The following is a 25,385-nucleotide window of genomic DNA, read 5'->3' on the forward strand; positions in this document are numbered from 1 at the left end:
CCACTGCGGAATTTTTTGAATTGGGTATGCTTCATTTTTCTGACTTTTAGCCTTTGAATCACTCTTCATCTTAGAAAGTTTTTGGGGGGTGGGAGCAAGGAATCTGAGGTTTTCTGCTCATGCTTGAAGACAGGTCCTCCTTAAAGATGGCAGCATTTAGGGAAACTGAAGCTGGGAGTTGAACTAGTATCTCTCCCTTTTTCAGAGATGGGCTCCTTAAGACACAGAGGGAGAAAGTATAATTCTGGCCAATTGTAAAATATGGCCATGTCCTCCATCTGAGGATTTTGCATCTAATCTAGGTCCGATGGTTGTATAGAATAAGTATAGAACTAGCAACTCGGGTGCATAGAGTTGCTTAAGCAAGTTCTTAGGATTTAATAACCCCAGGCCATCATTTTGATTCCTATTGGTTACACACAGCTTTACCAGAAAGGAGCAACACATGGAGTTTGGTCAGACAATACCCAAATGATGAAAGACTAGTAGGATAATTATCTAAGAATGGCTGCACTAGATCAGATCAAGATCCCTCTACCCCATTTTGTTTTCAGCAGTGACTAGGCATGGGAACTCAAAAGCAAGATAAGAATGAGAAATCAAAAGCTTCTTTGTCTACAACATTTTCCTGGTACTTAGACATTATACTGGTACTGAAGGTGGAGATTCAATTTTTAGTAACTGTTACAATCCACCAATAGCCTTGTGTAATCCTCTTTAAAAGCCACCTGAGCTTGCAACTAACACTACATCCTGTGACATGAATTCCACAAGTTTATGCACTGTATTATTAAATACAGTTGCTTTCTGCCTTTTGCCCAAATTGCCCCTTTTACATTTGCATATTACATATAAATTTGCAAGATATAGTCCAGCACCCAGAATTGGATCCAAGAGGCTTAGGGGTTCAATAAAAACATTCTGAAAAAGAGAGAACTACTATTAAAACAGGCGGCGGATCCAGTTCTGCAGTCACTTACCATTTGTACCAGGTTTTGCATACACGCATACATTCACAAAGCTCCTTGCGAGTGAGATAACGGAAGACAGACATCCACACCTCTTTTTGCATCCAGATTTCCTCACTATCTGGAGCCCTGCCTCCTTGGCCATTCAGTCTGGCTGCCCCACTCTCCTCTGCACTTTCCTCTTCCTCCTCTGCACTTTCCTCCTCCTCTTCATCCTCAGCTGCTTCTTCATCTCCACCCCGCTGGGGTGCTCTGGCTGAACTTTGGCGCATGACCACACGAGGAGAGTGCCGCAGATTAGTGGAGGAGGCAGTGATTGCCTGCAGCTTGGGCACAATGGAAGTGCCATGCATGTCTTTGGTAGGTCTTTGTAATGTGACTGTAAGATAGGAACCATGGAGCTTGGCCTTTTCTACTTCTGACAGCTCTTTCTTGCCACTAGGGTTGTTCTCTTTTTCCCGCACCACTGTGCGCTCTGTGCCTTGCAGCCGAAGTAGCTGGCGTCTCTTAAAGCGTTCATCCCGGCTGGGCCCGTGATGGTCACTAGGACCAGCCCCCGGAGAGGACCGTGTCACTATGCTTCGTGGTGACACAGGGTCATGTATTAGCTGCAGCATTGGGGTAGGCGAATGTGGTGGTGGAGTCAAAGGTTCCTCACAGCTTCGCAAAGGACGCAGAACTTTGGCTTGGACTGTGTCATCATCGCCATCATCCATTTTCCGCTTCTGCAAAGTGAGTGGCAACAAGTTACCATTTTAAAGACCAGAACAGGAGGGAGTTAGATTTTGAAATTTATATGGTAGAATGCATTCCATTTAAAAGTATAATGCATCAGGGTGGGTGATGCTCGCTATTATACGCTCTTTTAATTTCAGACTGGTGTCAGTGAAGGAAGTGAAATTTACACTCTTTGCTGTCATTCCATTTATCCAATAGCCAACTCTATTAAAGTGCAGGACACCCGCATTTAAAACTGTGCTTGCTCTCCATTTGCTTCTGGACACAATGTGAAGTGCTTGTTTTGGCCTATAAAGCTCTAAGCAGCTTAAGTATACTTCACACAGAAGCCAGCTTCCCCAGACTCACTACTGAGATGAACATGGACAGCCCTGCTCTCAATCTCATCTCCAAAAAATGATACAAAGAGAACAGTGTATCCAGCTTTATTGGCATTTAGAAGGCAAGCTTAAAACCAAAACCAACCAAACAAAAAATGAACGGTGCTTCTGTATCTTTAGGGCTGATAAAAATATTTATAAAAATATTTATGGGGTTGATTTAAAGGAAAGCAAGACAAAACTTTAAAATAAATTTAGCATGTCTTCTTTTTCTTAGTTAATAAACACTATTACAGTCCTAATGTAAATAAGCTCTTCTAGTGATGGCAACAGCTTTACTAATTTTCCTACTTCAGAGATTTTAGGTTAGAAACATTGGGGTGGAGAGTAATTCAGCTAAGTTTTACTCCGAATAGACCTATTGAAATTAACGAACCTAACTTTGAAATTAATGAACATGACTAAGTTAGGTCCATTAATTTCACCAAGTCTATTCTGAGTAAAACTTAGTTGAATGCCACCCATTAATTCCCCTTTGTCTAGTCAGCACAGTGTCCTGCTTATGTTTGACTACAGTTCCCAGCATCCTTGACCACTGGCCACGCTGACTGGGGTTGATGGATGTTCAAAAACATATGGATCATATGCCTGATCTAGTTGGTATGTTAAAAGATCAGATAAAAGAATTGTAAATTTTCACCACTCCTGTAGACAAATGAACTTGCAGAAGCCAAGGAAGAACACAAACTGGGCTAACCTACATGCCACTTTTCTCTTAAGAAAACTCTTTAGGATGATACACTGTTGTACTTTAGTTTATGGATTAGCTACAGCAGAGGGACAGGAAACAAAGTTTACAGTGATACAGATCAAAGACAATGTTACTCTACCACTGCAGAAGATGTCTGAAAGAAATGCTTAATGCATTATTAAAATTGCGGCTCTTTCCAAGTTGTATCCTTTTGTAAACCTCAGGCTTATCTTTTTCCCTTTGAAGCAAAATTAACATAAAATGCAGCAGCTGCACACAATCTATTGACATCAGGGTCTACAGATGTAATGCAAACACATTCTTGTCACTACATATGAACACAGATTTTCTGGCATTTATAGTTAAGCTGAATTCCTAAAATAACTGTTGAAAGCCAATGGGAGCCTGCACTGACATGAATGAAAATGATAATCATCCCCAGGGAGTCTCAAGTCCTTGGAGGAAGTATGCTCTATGTATGGCACCTACTGTCTCAAAGCAAAGTTTTCTGAAAGCAATATATCAGGGTAGCCATATTACTGTACAATTCTACAGATGATGACTCAAAAGCAAACTCCACTGAGTTCAATGGGGTTCACTCCCAGGCAAATAAAAATAGGACACCAGTCTTAATCATGACGGAGTTCCTCCCCACACTGGTCTCCTAAAACCAAAATGACAGAAGAACTACTTTGTTTTCTGTATCAGTAAAAAAAAGTGAACAGTATAGTGTTTTTGAAGGGACAGATTATTGCAACAAGGTTACATGAGACAAGCTAGTGGTGATGCTGTGGTTAGGAAGTTAAAGGCTGTCTTTTGCCCTTTGTTAGTACCGTGTTTTTCCATGTACCATATTGGCCTGAATATAAGCTGCCCTTTTGTTTCCAAATTCCGACTGTGAAAAGTTAAAGTGCGGCATGACTTTGTGACCTTACAAAAATTGGCTTTTACGATATCACTACTGAAACAGACATACGGTAAAACGGAACAGGTGTGAGTGCCTGTGGAATATTAAGGGAGTGGCTTATATTTGGATATTGTCTTTTTCTCTCCCCCCCCCCCCCGAATTTTAAAGGTGCAGCTTATATTAGGGTGCGGCTTATATTCGGGCCAATACAGTATAAGACGCCGCCATGTATAAAACAACCCCTATTTTCTTGAACACAAAATTAAGAAATTGGGCCTGAGCCCAGGCCACTTGCACCAGAGCCCGATCCTGATCCCAGGCCACCCCACCAGAGCCAGAGCGCATTCACCATCCGTGTATAAGAAGACCCCCAGTTTTTGACTCAAAACAATTAGCAAAAAAGATGGACTTATATATGGAAAAATATGGTAAATTGAACCCATCTTACTTAATTTTCCTCGCTTCCCACCAGTAAAAACACACACAACCATTTTCAATAATGGGGCTAGCAAAGTAGAGAGGTGACCCGAGTATATTTTTGGATGATTTAATTAGGCTCCATTAAAAAGAATGGTGTGTCTCTTCTTTACCTAACTAGGCTATAGCCATTTATCTGGGAGTAAGTCCCACTGAACTTAATGGGACCTCTCAGTAGAAACTATGCCTGGCTAGTGGTCAAACAAAAAGTTTAGTCTAGAAAATAATTAGGTAGCAATATACTGCATGAAAGCTTGCAATTCTACAGTTACTTAAAGTACGTATATAGGTAGCAGGTTGTCAGCTTATGGGTAGGCAAAAGGTCCCAACCTACATACAGTGAGTGTACTGGGCCCAGAAAATCCTATTGGCATTCCAGAGCACCTGCAAGTGAAGTTACTGGAAGTACCGTCTCTCTTCCCAGATGACTTCCTTGAAGGACATGCTGGGCCCATACCATTTGAATCCATTCATTTGGCTATAGTATGAGCTCTGTTCCAAACACGTTAGCTACATTAAGGTTGAAGAAATTGGACTTTGTCACTTAGTGAAAGCTGAAGGGTTATGTAGATCTAATAAAATGTCACCAAGCTGCAGAATACAAGTGAGAACACTAGATGCACACATGCACCCAACTTTGAAGATAAGTAGCTGATGTGAGGAACAAGTCAATTGTTATACTAGAGTTGAACCATGTAGTGTTTATTTGTATCCGCATCTTAATTTGCCTATTCAAGAATGTGCTGTTAAATTCAATTTTCAAACAGATGTTAAGGGAAGGGTTCAGCCAATTTCTTCACTCTGATAGGCTATGGCTTATTTAAAAGCAGATCTCCATCACAAAACATGTAGGAGAAACAGGCCGCTGCCATGGTCCAAGTTCCCCAAGGCTGGAATGAAGTGCTGCAGGGCGCTATTCTAACAGAATGCCAGATCGTAATAACTCCTGTGATGGTAATAAGAGTTTACTAGTCCCTTGCCCCCACCCCTGCTTGCCTTCACTGGGATGCTCTTTGCTGGGGCAGCAGGCACAACTCTATGCAGGATCTTGCAATTGTATTTCTCCCAGGGCAGTCTTGTCAGTTTCTGCCATTGATAACATGTCCACTGCTTGGTTGATGGAAGTTGATTTTGCTGCCCTTCCAGGAACTGTTTCTCCAGCAGGATGTTACAGTTCATGTGCTGATGAGCTCTCTGTAGATGCCAAGAAGGTGGCGGTGGAAAAGCTGTAAAGTGGCTCCATCATGTAGTTAACATTGTATGGTGTCACCAGTGCTCATTTCCAGGTGGAACTATTTTACTCAACAGAAGAAGCTCTCCTAGTGCTCACCTCACACTCGTGTGGCTCCTACTATGCCTTCCCAAAGTGCACAAGGATAAACACCCAGGATACCCAAAGAACCTTCTCTCCCCAACGCCTTAGGTACAGGATAGGTGCAAACAGTGTGCCTCTTCATTACCCAAGAGAAGCATGCAACACAGAAGGCATGTGCCAATGTTTGAAAATCTATTTCTTACCTGGCCTTTTTCCGACTCATCTCCCTTGTAGCACTTCGGACACTCCCAGCAGTTGGGCAATTCATCGTTCAGTAGCCCTTCCCCATCCATCTGCAGAGGAAAAATACACAAAGGTGATTTCCAGCAATGCATCTGTTCCTGACACTCCTGTATCGAGATGAGTTAAGTAAACCTTCTTACCTGTAGACAACCTGGGTGAACAATCTCATTGCAGATGCAGCACTCCATTAGCTTCTTCTCAAAGTCCTGCGAATCCTCATTCTTATCTACCTCCCCACAAAGTGAACATGTAACAGAGTGAGGCAGTCTGGGCTACAAAGCAAACAAAGAGTGAAACAGGAAGTTATACCACAGGCTTGCTTCTAAGCTCCAGGGGATGGTTATCCCACTTCCCCAACCCCATTTGCCTCTACAGAATGCACTGAAGGACATTAACTACTTTCCAGTGCCAACCACATTTGTTCCCAAGGCTTTTCAATCAACCTCATTAGTTGCTCTTTTGCCTTTCGAGGCGTACGACAGGTTTCATCCCCTACTGTTAGAACCTTCCACAGAGATAAGCAATTTCCCCACCCAATATACCACAGGACTCACCGCCAAGCACTGCCGTAGTACACAGGACTGCTTCATACGACCAGGCCCCCCAAACTTCTTCATATCCCTGCAGTAGTGGCACATGCCACATTCACCTTGCAAGCAGGCCTTGCATTTACGACATCGCACCCGCCTTCTGCGGGCACCAGACACTATAGGAGAGACTGTAGGTCTCACAGTTGCTGGCCGTGGTGCGGGTTTCATGGTGTGTGGCTTGGTGATAGGGATGGTAGGTAATCTTAACTTTGGCCGAGCCTGAAGCTTGAGCTGTCATTGGTGTGGGGGGAAAAGAGAGCAAAAAATTAGGAGGCTCATATAATCAACCAAGGAAACAATAATCTGTCAGAAGAGATCCAGATGACAGATGCATGAAGTTTAAAGTCAGGAATTTGGAACAGAAAAGATTGTGTATGGAAAGAATTAGGACTTTGATCTCAGAGGCACAATGTCTAAATAATGAACTTGTGTTTTATCATTAACCAATTCTGGATTTGGGCAATCACATCTCCTAGAAAGTGAAGCCATGATCATGATCCTCCTGGTTTCTTTATCCTCATATTTATACTGCACTTCATTTTAATACCTGTGATTTGTGCCCAGATCTACTCTGCTACTGCCCTTATACCTTATACTGGTCTAAGGTTCTTTGGTTTAAATTATGAGGCTATTCTTTTCAACTGACAACACTTTCCAGCACAGAACTCCTGTTCCCTCCACCAAGTCTCCAAGCTATTTGAGTTAAGTCATGGATCCATTATTTACCTTATCCCTCTTTGGCCACTGGACAATAGGAATTCCAGTAAGTGCCAGTTTGGGATCGCTGTTTGCGTACTCCTCCAGCAGCAGCTATAGCAGGGTTAAGAAAATAAAAACCAGTTTTTATACTTATATGGTATTTCAGAATAATTCAGTACATTTTCTTAGTAATCCTAACAACAATTCTGGAAGGCAGATCAGTGTTCTTGTCCCCATGTTACCGATGAGGGTCAAGAGATGTGGTTTGCCTAAGGATACCTAACAGAGATTAGATTTGACCAGAGACCCCTTGCCTCATGACTCACACACTTAAATTCATTGTGTTAGGGAAAATAAAATGATGAAACATGATCAGAAATGAAGGTCTGGGTTAAGTGTGGTCTCTTTCACAATGTAGCAAAGCCCTCCACCCAACCAGTATGTCCATGTTTATCCCAGAAGTTACACTTCTCAAAACAGCACAGAAACACAGTATTCTCAGCCATACTGTTTTCTATCTCACACATGGGCTAGATTAATTTCTATGCCACCAACCAATGACCAGGTTCTAGCAAATGTGGTTGCCATCCTGAGACAGCATCTCCTCCCGCCTGGCTCTTTTAGCCTTGTTCCTGATTCTGTCGTCCACCTTACCCACCCACTCTTGACTGCCATTTCAGATGTGCTTTATTTACTTGAGGTTACTATGGTTACATTGCTGGCATCCCCGTGTGCAGGGAGTGCAGTGTCTCTAGCTGCCAAGAGGCAAAGAACACTGCATGGGCTGGGCTCACTCTCCCTGGCACTTACCAGAGAAAGGGGATTCATATTCCCATCTGAAGCTGCCTATACAGGGAAGTTGCTTTCCAGTAGAACAGATTAATTTAAAGTCACCAAGATAGGTGTCCAATTCACAACAACAATTTAAAATGAAGTTTCCAACTGTCCAATTAATGGTTCCTAAATAAGCAATGTTAATTGGTTGCTACAAACAATTAAAACATCTGTCTACAACTAAATAGAGCAAGTCTTCTTATTACCCAGGGAACACAGTCCAAAAAACCTGGTCATGCAGCATACATGCTTTTTCTGCTGCAAACTGTATCTGCTTAAAGAAATGCATTATGATAAAGAATGTTTGGCTCTCTACCAGCATGTAAGAACACCAAGCAAAAGCATTTAAGATTAAATGTCCAGAGCTTTCCATAATCAAGGGCTAGTAATTAATCAGCCAGAATGTTTATTAATGCCTGACTTTTCCCCCACATTTTTAAACTGGATCATTATTTTACATAGAACAGCACCTCAATTTAAGTAAAGGGGGGGGGGAGAAAGCAACTCAATGTGTTTGACTCAGGATAGATGCTAATATAATATTTATCTACCTACTGAAAAGCAAGTCCACAAAATGCAATGGGGTCTACTCTCAAGTAAATGGGTGTGGGATTGCAGTTTAAATGTTTGTTAAGTAATTGGATTTTCCAAAAAATAAAAAACTTAAATCCGGTTTAATTTAAAAAGAAGCACCATCAGTTTTTATCCACTCCGCTTTACAGCTGCTTCTCCACCCTTCAAGAGAAGGTTGTGGGTGGAAGGAAGTGGCTGTTCGGCTAGCCCAGCAGAATGTGCAGTCTCCAAGCCCCACCCTCTCCCTTACAGCGTCTACTTATGAGGAAAGGTCGGCATTTGAGGGCATGAAGACACATGCTTCACGGGGCAGAAGGGGAAACGCACTATATGCATCAGCCTGGGGCACTTTAGGGGTGGCTGCACAGACGTGCAAACTCCGGGGGTGGGAACACCCAGCTTCACCGACTCACGCGGATGTTAGGAAAGAGTAGCCCCCACCCCGCCCCAAGAGTAAGAAGAAGTCTATCACTGATCCGAAGTAGAAAACGTGCCGTTCCCAAACACCCAAAGAATGCAAACCAACTCGGGAAGGGAAGACGCGGGCTCCGACCCTGTAACAACCGATATAAGGGAGTCTCTGCATTCCAAGCTTACGAACTCCTCCCATGGAAAGTACCCTTCAAACAAATGCAGAGAGGGACCGTGGGAGGGGAGTCCCGGGTGATCCTATCCTGCATGGACGTGGGAAGCAGCTCTCTCCCTCCCCCACCCGCCGGCGGAAACCTGCTGAACCCCCCAAGATTCGTGTCTGCCTGACCTTGCGTGCTTCGTTCCACGGAAGGTGCCGAGAGTCTCGGAGGAAGTTTCCGAGTCCCTTTGTTTTCTATTCTGCCAAGTTGCAGGGCTTCGGTTTCGATCCTCCCCCCACTATGTAATTTTAACTCCAGCACAATCCTCCTCCTTCACACGAGCGGCTCAGGAAGCGCGATCCCAACTCCGCCAGCACCAGCGGCTGCCCGGCGCCAGCAGCATGTTCCTTCCAGAACCCTTCAGCGGAAGCTTCCTGCGCCCGCAAACAATGCTGCTGCGTCACCCACATGCAGTTCCCAGCAATGCTTTGCAACGGAAGATGGCAGAAGAGAAAGGAGACCGAGAAAACCAAGCCAGGAACAGGACGGCAAAGCCGTTCTGCTGCAGAGTTGGGAGGGGGCCGGGCCAAGCCGCTGGCTGCTTGCTGATTGGTCGAGGCGGCAGCCGAGGCAGCCTCTCTCCCCCTCCCCCACCACTACTGCAATTGGAGAATCCGGGGCCAGCACCCGAGGGCTGGCTGGGGCAGACTTTATAGAGAACAGCACAGAAAGCTTTTCACCCGCTCGGTGCGCTGCAGCTACGTCCCCGTTTTCCAGTATCCCCCACCTCGCTATGCCCTCAGTAGCAACTGCCGCTTAACGACGACGCCCTCTCAACACCCACAATGACGTTTTAACTCCGAAGGCGGCACATGCCCAAGGTGTCCATGCCGTTCCTCATCAGAGAGGTGGAAATAGATACTTTGTTGCAACATATTAACCCCCCTAGCTATTCAATCTATTTGAAATCTTAAGACCGCCTCCTCCAACCTAGACACCGCAACGTTCTATTTAAGCAAGACGTCTGAATTACCCTCTTCAATGCTGCAAGATCTCTCTCTAACACACACACACCCAACATTTTTGTAGGTTTCAGAATTCAACGTGTTAGCAAACTTGAGACGGCAACTAGCAACGATAAGCAGGTGCTAGACCAGTCAAACAGGTATTACTAGGTGAACTGGCATAACTGACTAGTTGAGTACTATCTGGTTATAACCTCCACCTACACATTAAAAGCTGAAATAAAAGTAGTTAAGCTAGATGTCAAGTATTTGCAAAGCTTCTACCACAAATAGTAGAATGCTAGAGCAAATATGCACTAGGTTACAAGCTCTCTGGGTCTTAAAAGTGCCAGTCTCAGACATTAAAAGTGCTCACATTCACAGCTGCAATCTTCTGTGTATCACAGCTGCCAAATGGTACATCACCTTGCACCATGCCAATATGAAATATACATATATTCTTTGATATGCCTTTCCCTTCCATTTTATCCTTAAGGCCAGTTTGGAGCAGATTTCAGAGCCTACATAAATGAAATGTATGATAGGAATCAGTGGCGTAGCGTGGGGGGTGCAGGGGGGGCCAGCCGCACCGGGCGCAACATCTGGGGTTAGGGCAAATCCATGGGTTAGGGGGCGCAAATCCACGGGTTAGGGGGCGCAAATTACTTGCCTTGCCCCGGGTGCTGACAACCCACGCTACGCCACTGATAGGAATAGCTGTGGAACAGTGGAACAGACTCCCATGAGAGGTGGACAGGCTCTCCTTTCTTAGAGGTTTTTAAGCAGAAGTTGGATGGACATCTGTTATATATGATCTAGTTGAGATTCCTGGATTAGCGGGGTTGAACTAGATGCCGTCAGGGACCCTTCCCGCTCTACAATTTTATGATTCTGTGAATCTATAAAATGGTGTCCAAGCGCATTTATCTTCAAAATGGTGTTCAAGTGCATCTACATTCAGAATCAGAGTCCAGCTCCTGTGTAATTTGCTGGCAAGATCTGAAGTTTATACATGTGTGCACTGCTTATATGTGATGATATTTGCATGTATTTATACTTTGGAATTAAATACCCAAGTACAAAGGGTAACTTACCTACAAAGGGTAATGTATGAAGTGGCCCCAAGTCTCATAAGTATTAGTAATTGATTGAGTTCAAGGGGAATTCAGTATAGAAGCTATGGAGAAGTGAAATGCCTGTACATAGTATTGCCAATGAAAATGTTCAACACTGTTCTTGCTCTAGTCTAGACATTGCTTTAGCATGCTACAGAATTGTCATAAATGCACAAGATCAAGAAAGCAAGTTTTTTTTTTACAGTCAGGTCTCAATTTTCTTACTTCCGGTGGCATTTTGAAACAGGTTGATGGGTTTCTGTAACAAAGCAAACTGAAGCAAAGTGAACAGAAGTGAAACAGTGCTGCCATGTGAGCACACAAGCTATCTGTACTAGGCTTTTTATGACCCCAGTCAAGTGTGAGTGCTCCCTTTTCACTGGAAACCTTGGGGTTAATCACCTTTTTTCTACAGATAGGTCAGACAACATTGCATGTACTATAGTGAAACGAAAGGTGAATAAGTGACAGCTTTTATTCCCTCCAGGGAGGTAAGCAGCTCATGGTTCTACCATTTTTAGCCTTATCTATTTCTTCCAGCAAGTCTCCAATACAGAGAACTGCATTCAATCCTGATGCCTTTTGAGTTGGATAAAGCTGTTTTGCTAGCCCGTTTGGCCAAGTAAGCCCATCTTTTCCTCAATGCCACCACACCTGATAGAGAAGTGCAAGGAGAAAGAAGAGTGTGTAAGCAGACCAAAGGAAGAAGATACTTATTAAAAAATGAAGCTGTGGATACACTGCTTGCCTTCTGCTTTCTTGAAGAATAAACAAACCCTTGGACAGATAGCGATTACTGCCACTTCATCTGTCAAGTTCTTTTGTGCATACTTTTGGAAATTTTGACTTAGTGAGATGTTTATGCAAGTGTGTTAGGTGTGTGTACACCTTTCTGGTACCATGGAAACAAACAAGGTCAGGAACAAATCATAGCCAAAGAAGCCATAACAAGAGGGCCAAGTTTCAGGAGACCTTTTCAGAGCCATTTTCAAAGCACCTCATTACCATTCAGGGATTCACACAGAGAAAGCGACAAGAGGCCATATAATTACACTGTTGATCAACGTGCACTGTTTCATATGGATAAAGCTTGGGAGGGCAAGTCTTTCTTCAACTCCCAATGGCATGAAACAACTTCGTATGGCCCAGGACCAGAAGTGAAGCACTAGCAAAAAATGTAATCCAGTTGATGACTGTGCTCACACACTACGGAGGTGGCAGAGCCCAACACACCCACAGAACCATGCTAGATAACTTTACAATATTAACAGATGCATAAGCAGCTGATCAACTCTAATAGAGAAACTGGCCACAGCAACAAATCACTTAGGCTTGCACACGGCCCATGTAAACAAACATTGGTGGGTTGTCACAGGTGCTGGGGAAAAAGTGCTACACACAAAAATGAGATAACTCTTGACTTTACAACATACCTTAACATCTGCAATAAGGGCGTCCTCATCCTCTATGCCTGTGGGTACACACTTCTTGTGTAGGGGTAAAGACTCCAGCTTGTCCACAAGACAACGCAGACCTTCAAGCTCAAATTGGGTCAGATGCACCTTGTTGCCCTTATGAGGGCTGTTGCTATGAGTGTCCCAGGCTTGGCCATTGTGAGAGCCTCGACTGGACTCTGAGTCCATGGAGAGAGTTCTCTTGAGATCTGGCAAACTCCGGCAGCCTTTATTTAGTTCTTCATAGTCTAGATTAGCACCATTGGCTACAGGGCTAGTGAGGACCGACCGCCTAGTGACAGGGCGGCGCGATTCCTTTTCTGCTGCTGCATCATCTTCATCCACAGTGCCTGACTCCAAGCCGCATAACTCCATATCTGTATGTAAAGGGTAGAACAGTGATAATTGAGCAGATTTGCCTGTGGAACAGCTTTGGAGAGAATTAAGGTTTTCAGTATTTGTACTATTTACTCAGCCACCACAGCGGCCTGGGGAAAATGGAGTACAGCTCCCTAGCTGTTGTGCACACACTCTTGGCAAGAGTGAGCATGCAAGTGTATCAGCCAATATCCTGCTGCGTTTCAAAGTTGGTAAAATACAGCACACAGCAGCTGTGACCCATTTGCCACTTGCCTATCAATGGGGAACACAAACCACTACAAATTGTAGAAATATGTAATCTGTATTCTGGCATATTCCACCAATCTTGGAGAAAACACTTAATTAAGAGGTTACTTTTGCTGAAGTCAGAAGGCATCAAAACAAGTAATTCTTTTTATTCTAATGTCAACCCAGATTAGAGTTTAGCTTGGAAGCAAAGTGTTTTTAGAAATTCACAGAAGAATGACAGCCAAATAACAGGGAAATAACTCTTACCCATGCTGAGTGACTCCTTCTGAAAGTCCTTGGTTAGGTGGGAACGGTTGGTGATGCAGAAGACATAGCGTTCTAGTACGTACCAGCACATTTCATAATAAAAGGGATAGCGAAATTTATTTGGAACCTGTCAATGTGTAAGAAGTGAGAAGGCTGAGTCTAGAAAATGCTACCAGTTGCACACCCTTGTAAACCATCCCATTACCATTCACTCCCTTTTAGGGAAATAAAAATACTACTTCTCCCCTCTCAATAATGAAGTTCATCAGTTAGTTTATTATTTACTGCTGAGCGAAGCACCCCCATTCCAACCAGAAAAGCTAATCAATTTCTCAAAGTTGCCAACCTTCAATTAAGTTATCTGTTTATGTTGCCTCTCTATCATCTGCCACGGATTGCTTCGGCTTCCTCAGATGCCTGACAGAGAAATATGTTCTCTCCTGATTGTCCAAACTGCTGCTGGCTACAAGGCTTACTATAGCTTTATGAGCTGATCTTGCAAGCATCATAGCCTGATAGCTGCGTGGCAATGAACAGTGGCAAAAGCAGCTGTAGAAACCTGCTGATTTGGTGAGTGAGGATTGGACTCAAACACCAGAGACTAACTGTGGGGCACTCAAATGCCAGAAACACAAAAGGTGGAATATGGTGGAATTTTCAGCCTATTGCCTTGGTGATACAACCAACAAATCAAGGTGGGGGGTCTCTGTAGGCAACAAAAAACTTTACAGGGGCAATATGTGGTCCATGGGCTGATTATCCCTGCTATAGACACTCATTTAGATCTTCCCTTCCCTTCTACAAACAGAAGAGCCTTTATTTATTCTTTATTTACCAAAATGTATATACTGCTTGATTGCAGTTAAACTTCTCAGTGGTTTGCAAGAAATATTAAAATTATCAATAAAACAGCCAAAACATTTAAAATTAACAGTAAAATAAAAGAGGTTTAAACATGTCCACATCTACGTGTCTGGATAAAAGGTAAAGGTACCCCTGCCTGTACAGGCCAGTCTTGACAGACTCTAGGGTTGTGTGCTCATCTCACTATAGAGGCCTGGAGCCAGCACTGTCCGCAGACACTTCCGGGTCACATGGCCAGCGTGACGAAGCTGCTCCGGCGAACCAGCACCAGAGCAGCACATGGAACGCTGTTTACCTTCCTGCTATAAAGCGGTACCTATTTATCTACTTGCACTTAAGGGTGCTTTCGAACTGCTAGGTGGGCAGGAGCTGGGACCGAACGACGGGAGCGCACCCCGCCGCGGGGATTCGAACCGCCGACCATGCGATTGGCAAGTCCTAGGCACTGAGGTTTTACCCACAGCGCCACCCGCGTCCCACGTGTCTGGATAGGCTTTCCTAAACAATTTCCTTAAAGCAGGCTCCGACAAGAGTACAGTGAAGCCCCCACCTGATGTTAAAAGGCACGGAATTCCAAAGTGTCGATGCCACCACACTAAAAGATAGAATTCTTACAACTGTGGAACAAATATTATGTGCCACCTGTAACAGTACCAGCTCAGACCCTGCTCTTTCTGTTTGTGAGAGCATCCCATAAATGGAACTCTGCTTGCAGGACACTCTGCCAGTGAAAGGAGATTCAGGATCCAAGCCTATATATGTTGTCAAAAATCTTTCCTCACCAAGGCTCCTAAATTTTTTTAGCAGTCATGGAATTACAAAGATGGGTCCTCTTATGGATTGAGCAAGATAGCAGCGTCAGAATAAACTGCCAGTTTTCACAGCAGAGGGGGGAAAATACTGCATATGGTCCCCAGAGATAAAAATTGCCTATTTCATTTACCAGTGCGCAAAGAAAATTCTGCGGGGAGCTAGTAGTATTGCTACTGAAATTCCTATGTTATCCAGGTTTGAAAACTTTTGGAAACCGCTTACCCGTGTGCGGTCTTCAATGCTGTAGATCCGCAGCTGCATAGGGATGTTGAAGCTGTGCAGAAAGTTACCCCCAAAGACCAGGGTGTCCATAGGAGTGTACACTGCATGGATCCAACCTGATAGCAAAAATCCCATAGGTTAATATTTTCTGGTGTTGCATAATGGAGAACCTTGTGCTACTAAAGCTGATTTCTGTATTATCCTAAGAGTTCTGCTTTTTGAAAAACAGGCCTGCTCTTAATCTCAGCTCCTGCTACTAAAAGCTACAAGATTCTTCCTCTTTTTCAGCAATGGATGCCATCTTATTTTCAAAGGAAGGATCAAAAAGGAATCGATTCCAATTGACTCGGAAAAGGGAATACTGTTTTTGGGGTCTCTGATCTACTGTTTATTCTTCTCAAGTCCTCTCCCATACATAAGATTTGCCCATGTAGCTGACAGCCTCATTGAGTCGAAGGAGCAACAATAGTTAAAGCTCAAGACCACATGGCTAACAAACAAACTGCAAGAAATAACTCTTCTAATGCTTCAATGGACACATTTATTTCTGGCAACAGAAAATTAGTTTAAGCTCTGTTCACATTACCCTACCTGAGGGTATGACAAAGGTATAGCCTTGTTTGAGCTCAATACGCTGACAATTTGACACCCTGTCACCAAGAAAGATATCCCCTTGTTTTCCCGACAGCAGCCAGTTTTCATACAACTCCAGGTTCTGGGGAGTGGGTGGAATTAACCAAAAGACCTACAAGTGGAAAAAGATAGATTTAACAAACCTTCTCTTTTGAAAACCTACTGTTTGCTGAGATCCATTTGTTGCTTTGTTATATGAGCCAGACTTAAAAGAAACTCAAGAGCAGTGCTATATAAACCATGCAACAATTGGCCGACAAAGCCCACCTTCCCAAATAAAAGCACTTCACGCTTTACTCAGTAGCTTAGGTGCACTGGTGCTTACCCTGATAAATACATCAGTTGTGATGGGGGAAATTCAGCACTATCTGGCGTATATCCAAACATGCAGTGGAGGCTAACCATGGATCCTTGATTTTAAGTTCAGTTCTTGGCAGGGGTGGGAGATGGGGGAAAGAATGGGTCACTCCTTGAGACTGCAGCAAATGTTGCTGGAGCAACATGGACAAAAATAACTGAAGAGGTATATTAAAACTACTTGTCCCAGAGTTGTTTCATCCTACCTTTCATCTGTGCCTTGTTGCATGCTGATTACTCTACCTAAAAACCTTTCCTCCCTATTTTTTCAGCACTCTTTCTCCAAGTAGTAGATCCTTAAGGTTAGATTTTTAGCAAAATCTTTCAGCACTATCTGTCTTGTATGTACCACAGACTAACCTCCCCCTACATCTCCACTCTATAGCGCAGAACACATCATTTATTTTCTATATGTGCCTTCCTTGCTGCGAATGCTAACTGTTTAATGGCCAGCAGTATTCATTACCGTAAGAGGCAGCCTCAGTATTTTGCATTATGTGGAAATTGCTTTTCATGTGTAGTATAGTACGCCTGGATTGAGTGGTTAGTATTAACACACAAACTAAAATGAAACTTCAATTGCACAAACAGTGCAAAGCCAACACTGCTCAGAAAAATGAGAGTCATTGCAGCAATAAGATGTGCCAAGAGCAGGCAGTGCACAAATCAGAAGGTTAAAAACCCCAAATCATAATGAAGGCTGTGAGTTGGTGAATCTTTATGGCTTGCATTTTGTAGCAGTAACCACACTATGCTTTCAGTATTAAATGAATAGAACAGGAAGTTGCAATTACAATTCAGAATCAAGTAATTTATTTTCATGCCTACAGAGACAATTTCTACTTCAGCATTCAAAAGTTCTAACAAATTACCTGCCTTTTGTACTTATTTCCACCAAAGCAAAGGTTTGTTTATATAAAGTGAATGAGGAATATTTAGTAGTCACACTAACAGAATTAGAATTATTGGAGAGCTCAGCGTTGTAGTTTTCCTCAAATTTCTTTAAAGAGTAGGAAGTTGTATGTACACAAACACTAACCACTCAAGTACACAGCACATGCCCTACCGAATATTATGAGATATAAGGTACCTAAACCACTTTGTTGCTTCTAAAAGTAATCCGTATGTGTAATCCTCAGCAATGCCTCAGTTTGTGAGAGAGACCAGATTAAGCTACTGATAATTTGTCTCTATGCCTTATTTGCAACAAAAACCAAGGAATACTTCTCTAAACTGGTGAAGCTAGAGAAACAAGTACCTGTTGTCTACAAAAAAAGCAGAGGTGCCAAAAATTATGTTTCTGACTAGGGGGAGAAAAGGGTGGGTGGATGGAAACAAAAGTTTGGATAACATGGATTGTCTAGAAATGTGTGTTTAAATGTTCACAGCTTTTGAATGTTTTCACAGACAAGCTTGTAATTCTCTCTCTCTCTCTCTCTCTCTCTCTCTGTGTGTGTGTGTCCATGCACACACACGCTAATTAATTCCTCATATAAGGCTGGATGGAAGGTCTGTAACCACTAATGGAAGAGAAATAGGAAGAAAAGACTATATGGACTAGGAATCTTGCAAGCTCTCCTTCCCCTTCAAGATCCCTAAATTTGCTTTAAGGGTTTGGAAACCCCTAGAGCATACTGGAGGGTACACAAGGAGATGAAAGGGAGAGGAAGTTCAGTTGCCTACACAGCAATTGTTATGTGCATGCAGTGATTTAGTTGGACAAAACCTCCCAAATTTTAAAGCATACCAGCGGATACAGTGAGCTCTTATATTTTCAATGTTATTTTTTTTTTAAAAAAAGATTGGATGTTATTTGATTCAAAGTATGTATATCCTGCTTTTCCAGTATAATGTCCTCAAGTTTGTTTAGCAATGCAAATGATTTAATATACATCTGTTTCACTAATCACTCATACATCTCCCTTTCAATTTGCTCATGTTCCGTTAGCTACATACTGTATCCACCTGGGAATCCTATTCAACAGTACAATAAGCTTAGTTGTCCTGATTCTAAAGCACAGTGACCAAACACAAGCTAATGAGCTGTATGTGGCTCCCTGGGTGGTTCAAGAAAGTGAAGCAATTAATGATACAGCAGCTCCGCAGTGGGCAAGTGTTCTAGAAGCACAACAGAACCTTTCCCATGTCTCCTTCACCCTCCCTGCCCTTCCTTTTTTTTAGTCAGAAGCCAGACTGAAGGATTTCTGAACAAAGCAGACACAGCTTCATGATTCACAGGGTCCAGGGTTTTGGGATACCTCAGCAGGCAAATGAGAAACGGAATTCCAATTTTACTCAGTTAAGCATTTAAAAAATATATCCTTCTGCACAATCTCCCACACAAAACAGAGCAACTTGCTGGGATTGTCACAATACCTTCCCCCCTCTGTGGATGTGATACCACACTGAAGTGCCACCGAAGTCTACATGGAAGTCTGTATAGCAGCCCTTGACACTCATCAGACAGTACCTGAAATGAAATCAGCAATATGAAACTGCAACTCAAGTCCAATCAATCTTGCATTTCTATGCAGATGGAATAAATGCTTGGTATTAGAGTGCTTGCTGACAGTATTTTATGGGTGACTGGCACTTTGAATCAAAGCACTAATCACCCAGAATTTACACATTCAGGATGCTGACCCCCATGCCAATTGCTGTTGATCTAAATGACCACCATGGGGCACAGCTACTATTGCATCAGAACAGGGGCAACAGGGAACTACATCCCAACAATGCTGTAACAGGAACCACCTCCACTTTATTTTTGCAATTCCTGATATTTTCAATCAAATAAAGATAACCTTTTGACAATATAGTGTGCAAGGCTGTTCTGTATCACTGTCATGTTAGGAAAAACAACCTTTAGGTTTCTGGCTTGGATGACTGAAAACAGAGTTTGGGCATTATATTAAGGAGAGGCAGCTTTAGCAGAGACCTCATTCTGAAATCTCGCCCTAGTAGATAGGTGGTTACACACAACATCTGTAACTACTTACTTCTGCACCTTGGGATACTGCATATCCAGAATAGCGTTAGTTGATTCTGTCTGACTTTCCTTCAGATGCCTTGGCCACATATTATCAACCCAATCAATCAAATCCACCTGAAACCATACAGTTATTAGAGCAAAGTTTAGACAGCAGAAATACTAGGAGGCATCATTGCTACAGAACATAATTGCTAATGGCAGCCAAAATAACTTAATGAACTGAATGTAAAATGCTATACTTACTTTGAGGTACATTATCAGTAATACTTACCTCATACTCTCTAGCTACAAATACAGTATTGCACTATGATCTCCATATATTTTGCATTTGAAGTATCTGAAGTATCAGATATGAAATGAGTACTCAGCTTATTAATGTCTCAATTAATTATGCAACCATGGCCCTGATTCTGTAATAACTTTCCATAGCAAAGTTGTTACTGACAGAAATTTCCAAGATGACAGTTTGGAATGAAGAAAATTGAGTAGACATCATGTGCTGGTCGACATAAGTCTGTGAAAGCCATTTCCCAAAGTGGCTGCCAGCCATCCTCCAGCAATCTTTCTCTCATGAATTATGACATCTACATCCATAAAATTTGTCAAGCTACATGTTTTGAGATGTCTCACTTCTTCACAAGTTATATGTACATTAGCTTTATTATATTATAATGCCAATAGTAGAGGGGAAAGCAAGAATAAAGAATTAGGATTGTGCATCTCAAAATAAGCGTTAGGCCAACACAAATTATATGCCAACATCTCCAAATGAGGGTTCTCTACAAGATGACAATTGGAGGAGTGTAGTTCAGTGGTAGAGCATCTGCTTGGCATACAGAAGGTGCCAGGTTCTATATCTGCCAGGTATGGCTAGGAGAGTTCCCTCTCTCAAACCCTGAAGAACTGTTGTCAGTCAGCGTAGCAAATACCAAGCATGACAAGGTCTGACTTTGTATAAGACAACTTTCTATGTTCCTATGTTATAGTGGACACTCTCCTGGAGGTGAGGATACATCATGCTAATTCATCATCTTATTGTGGAGGAACAGGCTGACCAGGGATGCATCACCAACACCTGGGTGGGCCAGATTTGACTCAGCTTTGCCCACCTGGGTACTTGGGGCAACATCAGCCCAGACAGGCATAGTGGGTGGGGAGCTGTTGCTGTAGTCCACAGGAATTCACTTACCACTACTGGGAAATCCTTCTTTCTTGGAGTGGGACTGGAAGGCCTGCAATCTGGTGTTGGGCCAAAGGCTAGGGATGCTGCTCATCAGCCTCCATAGCTGAGCTGGCCAATGGTGTCTTGGGCATGATGTTGGAGGAACCCACAACTGTGGTTTTGGGTGACTTCAACATTCATGCTGAGGGTGCCTCAAGTCTTCCTTGGGAGTGCATGGCCTTCATGGCAACCATGGGCCTGTCTCAAATGATCATCAGTGCAATGCACAGAGAAGGACATACCCTTGATTTAGTCTTTGCTTCATGCTGACCGGGGTGGTCTGGAAAAGGGGGTGGGGCATGTCATTCTCAGACCACTTCCTGGTGAGATTTGGACTTGCAGCAATGATTCTCCCCTGCAAGGGTGGGGGACCAGTTAGGGTGATCTGCCCCCCCGATAAGCATGGAATCTGTTGAATTCCTCACTGCTTTGGGGGTTTTCCGGTGGATAAAGCGTGTGACCCTGTTTATGTCCTAGTTTCACTAGGAAACTGAGACTCGTACAGCCATTGACACAATTACTCTGGTGCTGTGGAGTCTGTTTTGCTCCTTGATATACTAAGGAGCTGCAGATGATGAAATGGACTGGGCAAGGACTGGAGCGTAAGTGACATAAATCTCACTTTGGAGGGCTCCTAACTGGTTTACCATGTGGTTTGGGCTCCATGTGTTCGGGCTCCTAACTGGTCTACCATGAGGCAGTGAGGGCAGCAAAGGCATCCTACTCCACTGCCTCAGAGTTGTTCATGTGGTCTGGAGGCTACTTACTTCTGAACAGAGAGTACACCTCTGGAGTACATGGTGTCTAGCTATAACTGGATGGCTGAACACTTTGAGGATAAAGTCACTTGACTCTGTAGCAATTTAGATGCCTACTGAGATGTCCAATGTAATGTCCAGCCAGTCTTTTGGTATCAGGTCTAGTAAATGCAGGTCTAGTAAATGCAGTCAGAGGATGTGGACAGGATACTTGCAGTGATGTGCTGACCACATGCTCATTAGCTCCTTGTCCATCTTGGCTTATTAAAGCTAGCCGAGTTGGGGTGACTGAATGGGTCAGAGGCGTGGTAAATGCATCTTTGCATGATGGGAATGGTGCTGCAAGAGCATGGCTTGTGGCCATTTTGTAAAACGGCTTCTGCAGATTTATTTCCACTTGTGTACGATGTCTATCCAATGTTTCATTCCAAGCAGTGTATTCTATGTCACCCAAGTTGCAATTGCCATCAGCAATAACTTTCCTATGGAAGTTTATTACAAAGTCTAGACTACAACCATGACTAGAAGATGGAATCATGGTGAATGGCCTTGCATCTAAGTAGTTATTCAGGAATGAAAAGTTCTGCTCCAGCTGCCCTTAATGTTTACATGTTTGTAAGAATCCATACCATTCTAAAAATAATAAGCCATTTCCCTCACATTTGCTAACTGCATAACTATGACTTACTCAAGGAGCTTGGTTTGCTCTCCCTTCTTCACATCACAAAACCTGCAACATACTCAATTAGGGCAGCTAGCTGAGATACTGCTAAACACTAATTTGTATTTAAATGTGTAAGCCCTTGCAAGAACCTGTGCACTGATAGCATGCAGCTTTAAAATGTTCAAAATGACTACGCAGAACTACATTAGCCAATGTATACAGAACTTTGCTACTGAGCTAATGAAGGGACAAGATTCAAGTAATTAAGGCTTGGCTAGAAATTAGCCAGCACTACTTGAATTCTTCTCACAAAATTCACACTACTATAAAGTATCATCCTTAAAGTTAATTTACGCTGCCACATAGATGATTCATACTACACAAACTTAACTTCACTCACCACTGTAAACAGCGTCTTTATTTCTCACTAGCACTAATGATTTTATTGAAAGTATGTGTTACATCTTGGATTCCTCTCTTACATTGATGGCTATTGGTAAATATGAGAATCTAAGTCACCCTATATGATTATGAGTATTTGAAGTGTAGTGTTACAGGTACATTTAGTTATGAACCAGAAGGTATCTGTAAAAACTAATTGGCATCAATCAGCTGACTGGAATTTACCCAAATGGATGTGAAATAATTCCCTTCTTCAAACAATTCAAATTAAAACTTATGAAGCCCCATATCTATTCAAATGAAATGGAAAAAGCAGGGTGATGTTGGCAGGGCAAGGGTCTCTGCTTACTGTATTTGGCCTCTGCACCAGGTTCTCGAGCCTTGTGTGGCTGAATTCCAGGCTGATGACATTATACAGCTTCTCTCGCTCCTCCTCTCGAGTTTCATAATAGCGTGCCCACTGTGCCATGGTCATCTCAATATCCCTTTGTGTGTTTACATCCATGACGTCCACCATCCTTCGACTCCCTATCAGGACACAGAAATATGTGGCTACTTGGGCTGGAAATTGTAGTAGGAAAGGTGGGAGGGACACCAGAGTATAGAAAAAAGATTAAAGAATGTATGGGAGGACAGGGTATAGGTTATCCGCTCAAAGCCCCCTGATTTTGAAGAAGTTTCAGCTATTTTCCCACAAAGTCAGGGTTTTTTAAATAAAAAAAATTATGTGTAACGAAAACCAAATTCCATGTCAGATTTCAGATTGTTCATATGTTACACACAGCCGATACTCTGAGCTACTAAAAAACAGGAGTGCATAATTACCTACGTAGAGTCGTACATCATTCACACTGAAGTCTGGATCTGGCATCCTGTAAAATGAAAAAATAAATAAATTAATGCAATAATCACCCAATAGCCCTTCACCATGCAATTTTATCCTGGGCACTTCAGACACCAACTACAAAAACTTCATAGGTTTGCTTCAGCCTTCAAAGAGTAAATGTGGAAACATACAAATCCTGTGCCCCCATCTTTGTTTGCTGTCACTGCAAGTGTGGCTCACTTTCTAAAGGGCAATAATTCTCAAGCAGACAGATGGGAGAGAGTGTTATACTTACTGCCTAACATGGTCTTAGCCAGTTCTAGGGCTTCTTTTCTCCAACTATAGGTGCAGCTGTTTCGGTACTGCTCTAAACTGAAAAAAAAAAGTGCCAGCTGCAGCCCCTCCCTGATAGCCTGTCCTCAATCTGTCCACTGGCTAGCAACCTACAGATTAGACTACTGGAATGGCCTGCACAAGGGCTGGACCTCTGACTGGGAACAGTTGGTGGGAACATCTCTCACAGGTGTTTAAACATCTTTGCTGGTTATTGGTCCATTTCCAAGCAGAATTTAGAGTACTAGAACATACCGTATTTTTCGCTCTATAGGACGCACTTTTTCCCCTTCAAAAATGAAGGGGAAATGTGAGTGCGTCCTATGGAGCGAAGACGCCATAGCCCTGCGACCCTCTCCTGGCTGGAGAGGGTCGCGGGGCTAAAGAAGCCATAGAAGCTTTCCGCTGCTCCCCGACCTGCTCTTTGGGGCTGGTGGTGGGCTTCCCCCCGCCAGCCCCAAAGAGCTGGTTGAAAGGAACCTGAAGCCTGGAGAGCGAGAGGGGTCGGTGCGCACCGACCCCTCTCGCTCTCCAGGCTTCCAAGGTAGCCTCCTGAAGGCGACTGAACGCACCTTAAACGGCACCTTGTTTTAGAGGGGGGAAACAAGAGGGGGGAAATTCTCCCCCTCTCTGCGCAGCGCCTCCTGCCGCTTCGCTGAAGGGGCACTGGGCAGAGAGGGGGAGATTTTTTTTTCTTGTTCTCCCCCCACTAAAACAAGGTGCGTCCTATTGTCCAGTGCGTCCTATGGTGCGAAAAGTACGGTACCTTTAAAGCCCCACATGGGTTAATTCCCTAGATACACATACCTTCCCATAACCCTGCCCAAGAACTGCTGTCTGGCTCTCCTAAACAGAGGCAAGGCGAGTGGTAACTGAGAGGACCTTCTTGTGGCAACCAAGCTGTGGAATTCTCACCAAGTAGGTTTGCCTGGTGCATATTTTGCTGTTGTTCAGACACCAGAACTTTTACTTTTCCCCAGGGTTTTAAACTGAGTTTATTTTTCTGCCATCTTTACTCAGTGTTTTATCTGCACTTTCCCCACACTATTGTGTGCATTTTATTGTTTTAACTCCTTGTAGTTAGCCACTGTAAGTAGCAGTAGTATTTTATATTGGACAGCAGTGTGTATATATGTAATTAAAAAACACCTTTGCAGATGGAAAATTGCTGCAGCCATGCCAGCGTCAGTGCAAGGCAGGCTGGCATGTTTGTACCAATTACTTGTGCCAGATTATCTTGGGAGGAAAATGAAGCAAGGAAGGTGCTTGTGGTTCTTGGTATCAGTTGTGTTTTAGAAATGCTGTTAGCCACTTTGAGGACTCTAAATCTAATGAATGGACTCATAAGGACTAATGAGGACTCATAAATCTAATGAATGAATGAATGAATGAATGAATGAATGAATGTTCTTTGAAAGCAGAACAAACCATGGCTGTATTCTGTCCCATGATTAAAGCAGCAAGAGGAACACTTTGGGCCCACAGCTTAAGTCAGTGGTTTTCAACCAGTGTGCTGTGGCACCCTGGGGTGCCTTGAATGATAGTCAGCGGTGCTGTGGGCAACACTAGCCTCTGTCCCTCTTTCCTTCCCTCCTTGCGTCTCTGCCTCTCAAAGGCTTGCACAGCTGTTCGTTACAGCAGCCCTGGCTACAAGCTCCTCTGGCAAATGGTACCTCTGGGGCTGGCCAGGGGGTGCTTCCCAGGCCCCTGTGGGGCAGTGTGAGGAGGCACCTCTCTTTGGGGAAGTGGGGGGGGCAGCTCAGAGACAAGAGGCAGCAGCAGCAGCTGCCCCTGTAACTCCCAAGGAGACGGGAGAGAAGGCTGAGGGAACATTCCACAAGGGAGGGTGTTTGAAAAAGGGTG

General features: G+C 43.4%; 1 protein-coding gene across 5 annotated transcripts in view; it reads right to left on the minus strand.

Annotated features, from left to right (window-relative positions):
• KDM2A (lysine demethylase 2A) overlaps positions 1-25,385 on the minus strand; it is a 54,727-nt gene that overhangs the window by 7,541 nt on the left and 21,801 nt on the right. For all 5 annotated transcript variants that reach the window (XM_083618623.1, XM_083618625.1, XM_083618624.1 and 2 more), the window contains exons 6-18: positions 23,189-23,235; positions 22,713-22,891; positions 19,325-19,431; positions 18,702-18,795; positions 15,927-16,080; positions 15,336-15,451; positions 13,437-13,563; positions 12,540-12,937; positions 7,036-7,119; positions 6,274-6,540; positions 5,860-5,991; positions 5,680-5,769; positions 981-1,693 (exon numbers count right to left, since the gene is read on the minus strand). In XM_083618623.1, coding sequence (XP_083474749.1) covers positions 981-1,693; positions 5,680-5,769; positions 5,860-5,991; positions 6,274-6,540; positions 7,036-7,119; positions 12,540-12,937; positions 13,437-13,563; positions 15,336-15,451; positions 15,927-16,080; positions 18,702-18,795; positions 19,325-19,431; positions 22,713-22,891; positions 23,189-23,235 — 2,508 coding nt within the window. The remainder of the gene's footprint in view (positions 1-980; positions 1,694-5,679; positions 5,770-5,859; positions 5,992-6,273; positions 6,541-7,035; positions 7,120-12,539; positions 12,938-13,436; positions 13,564-15,335; positions 15,452-15,926; positions 16,081-18,701; positions 18,796-19,324; positions 19,432-22,712; positions 22,892-23,188; positions 23,236-25,385) is intronic.

Source organism: Podarcis filfolensis (genome assembly GCF_964270895.1).
Source record: "Podarcis filfolensis genome assembly, chromosome: 1".
NCBI lineage: Eukaryota > Metazoa > Chordata > Lepidosauria > Squamata > Lacertidae > Podarcis > Podarcis filfolensis.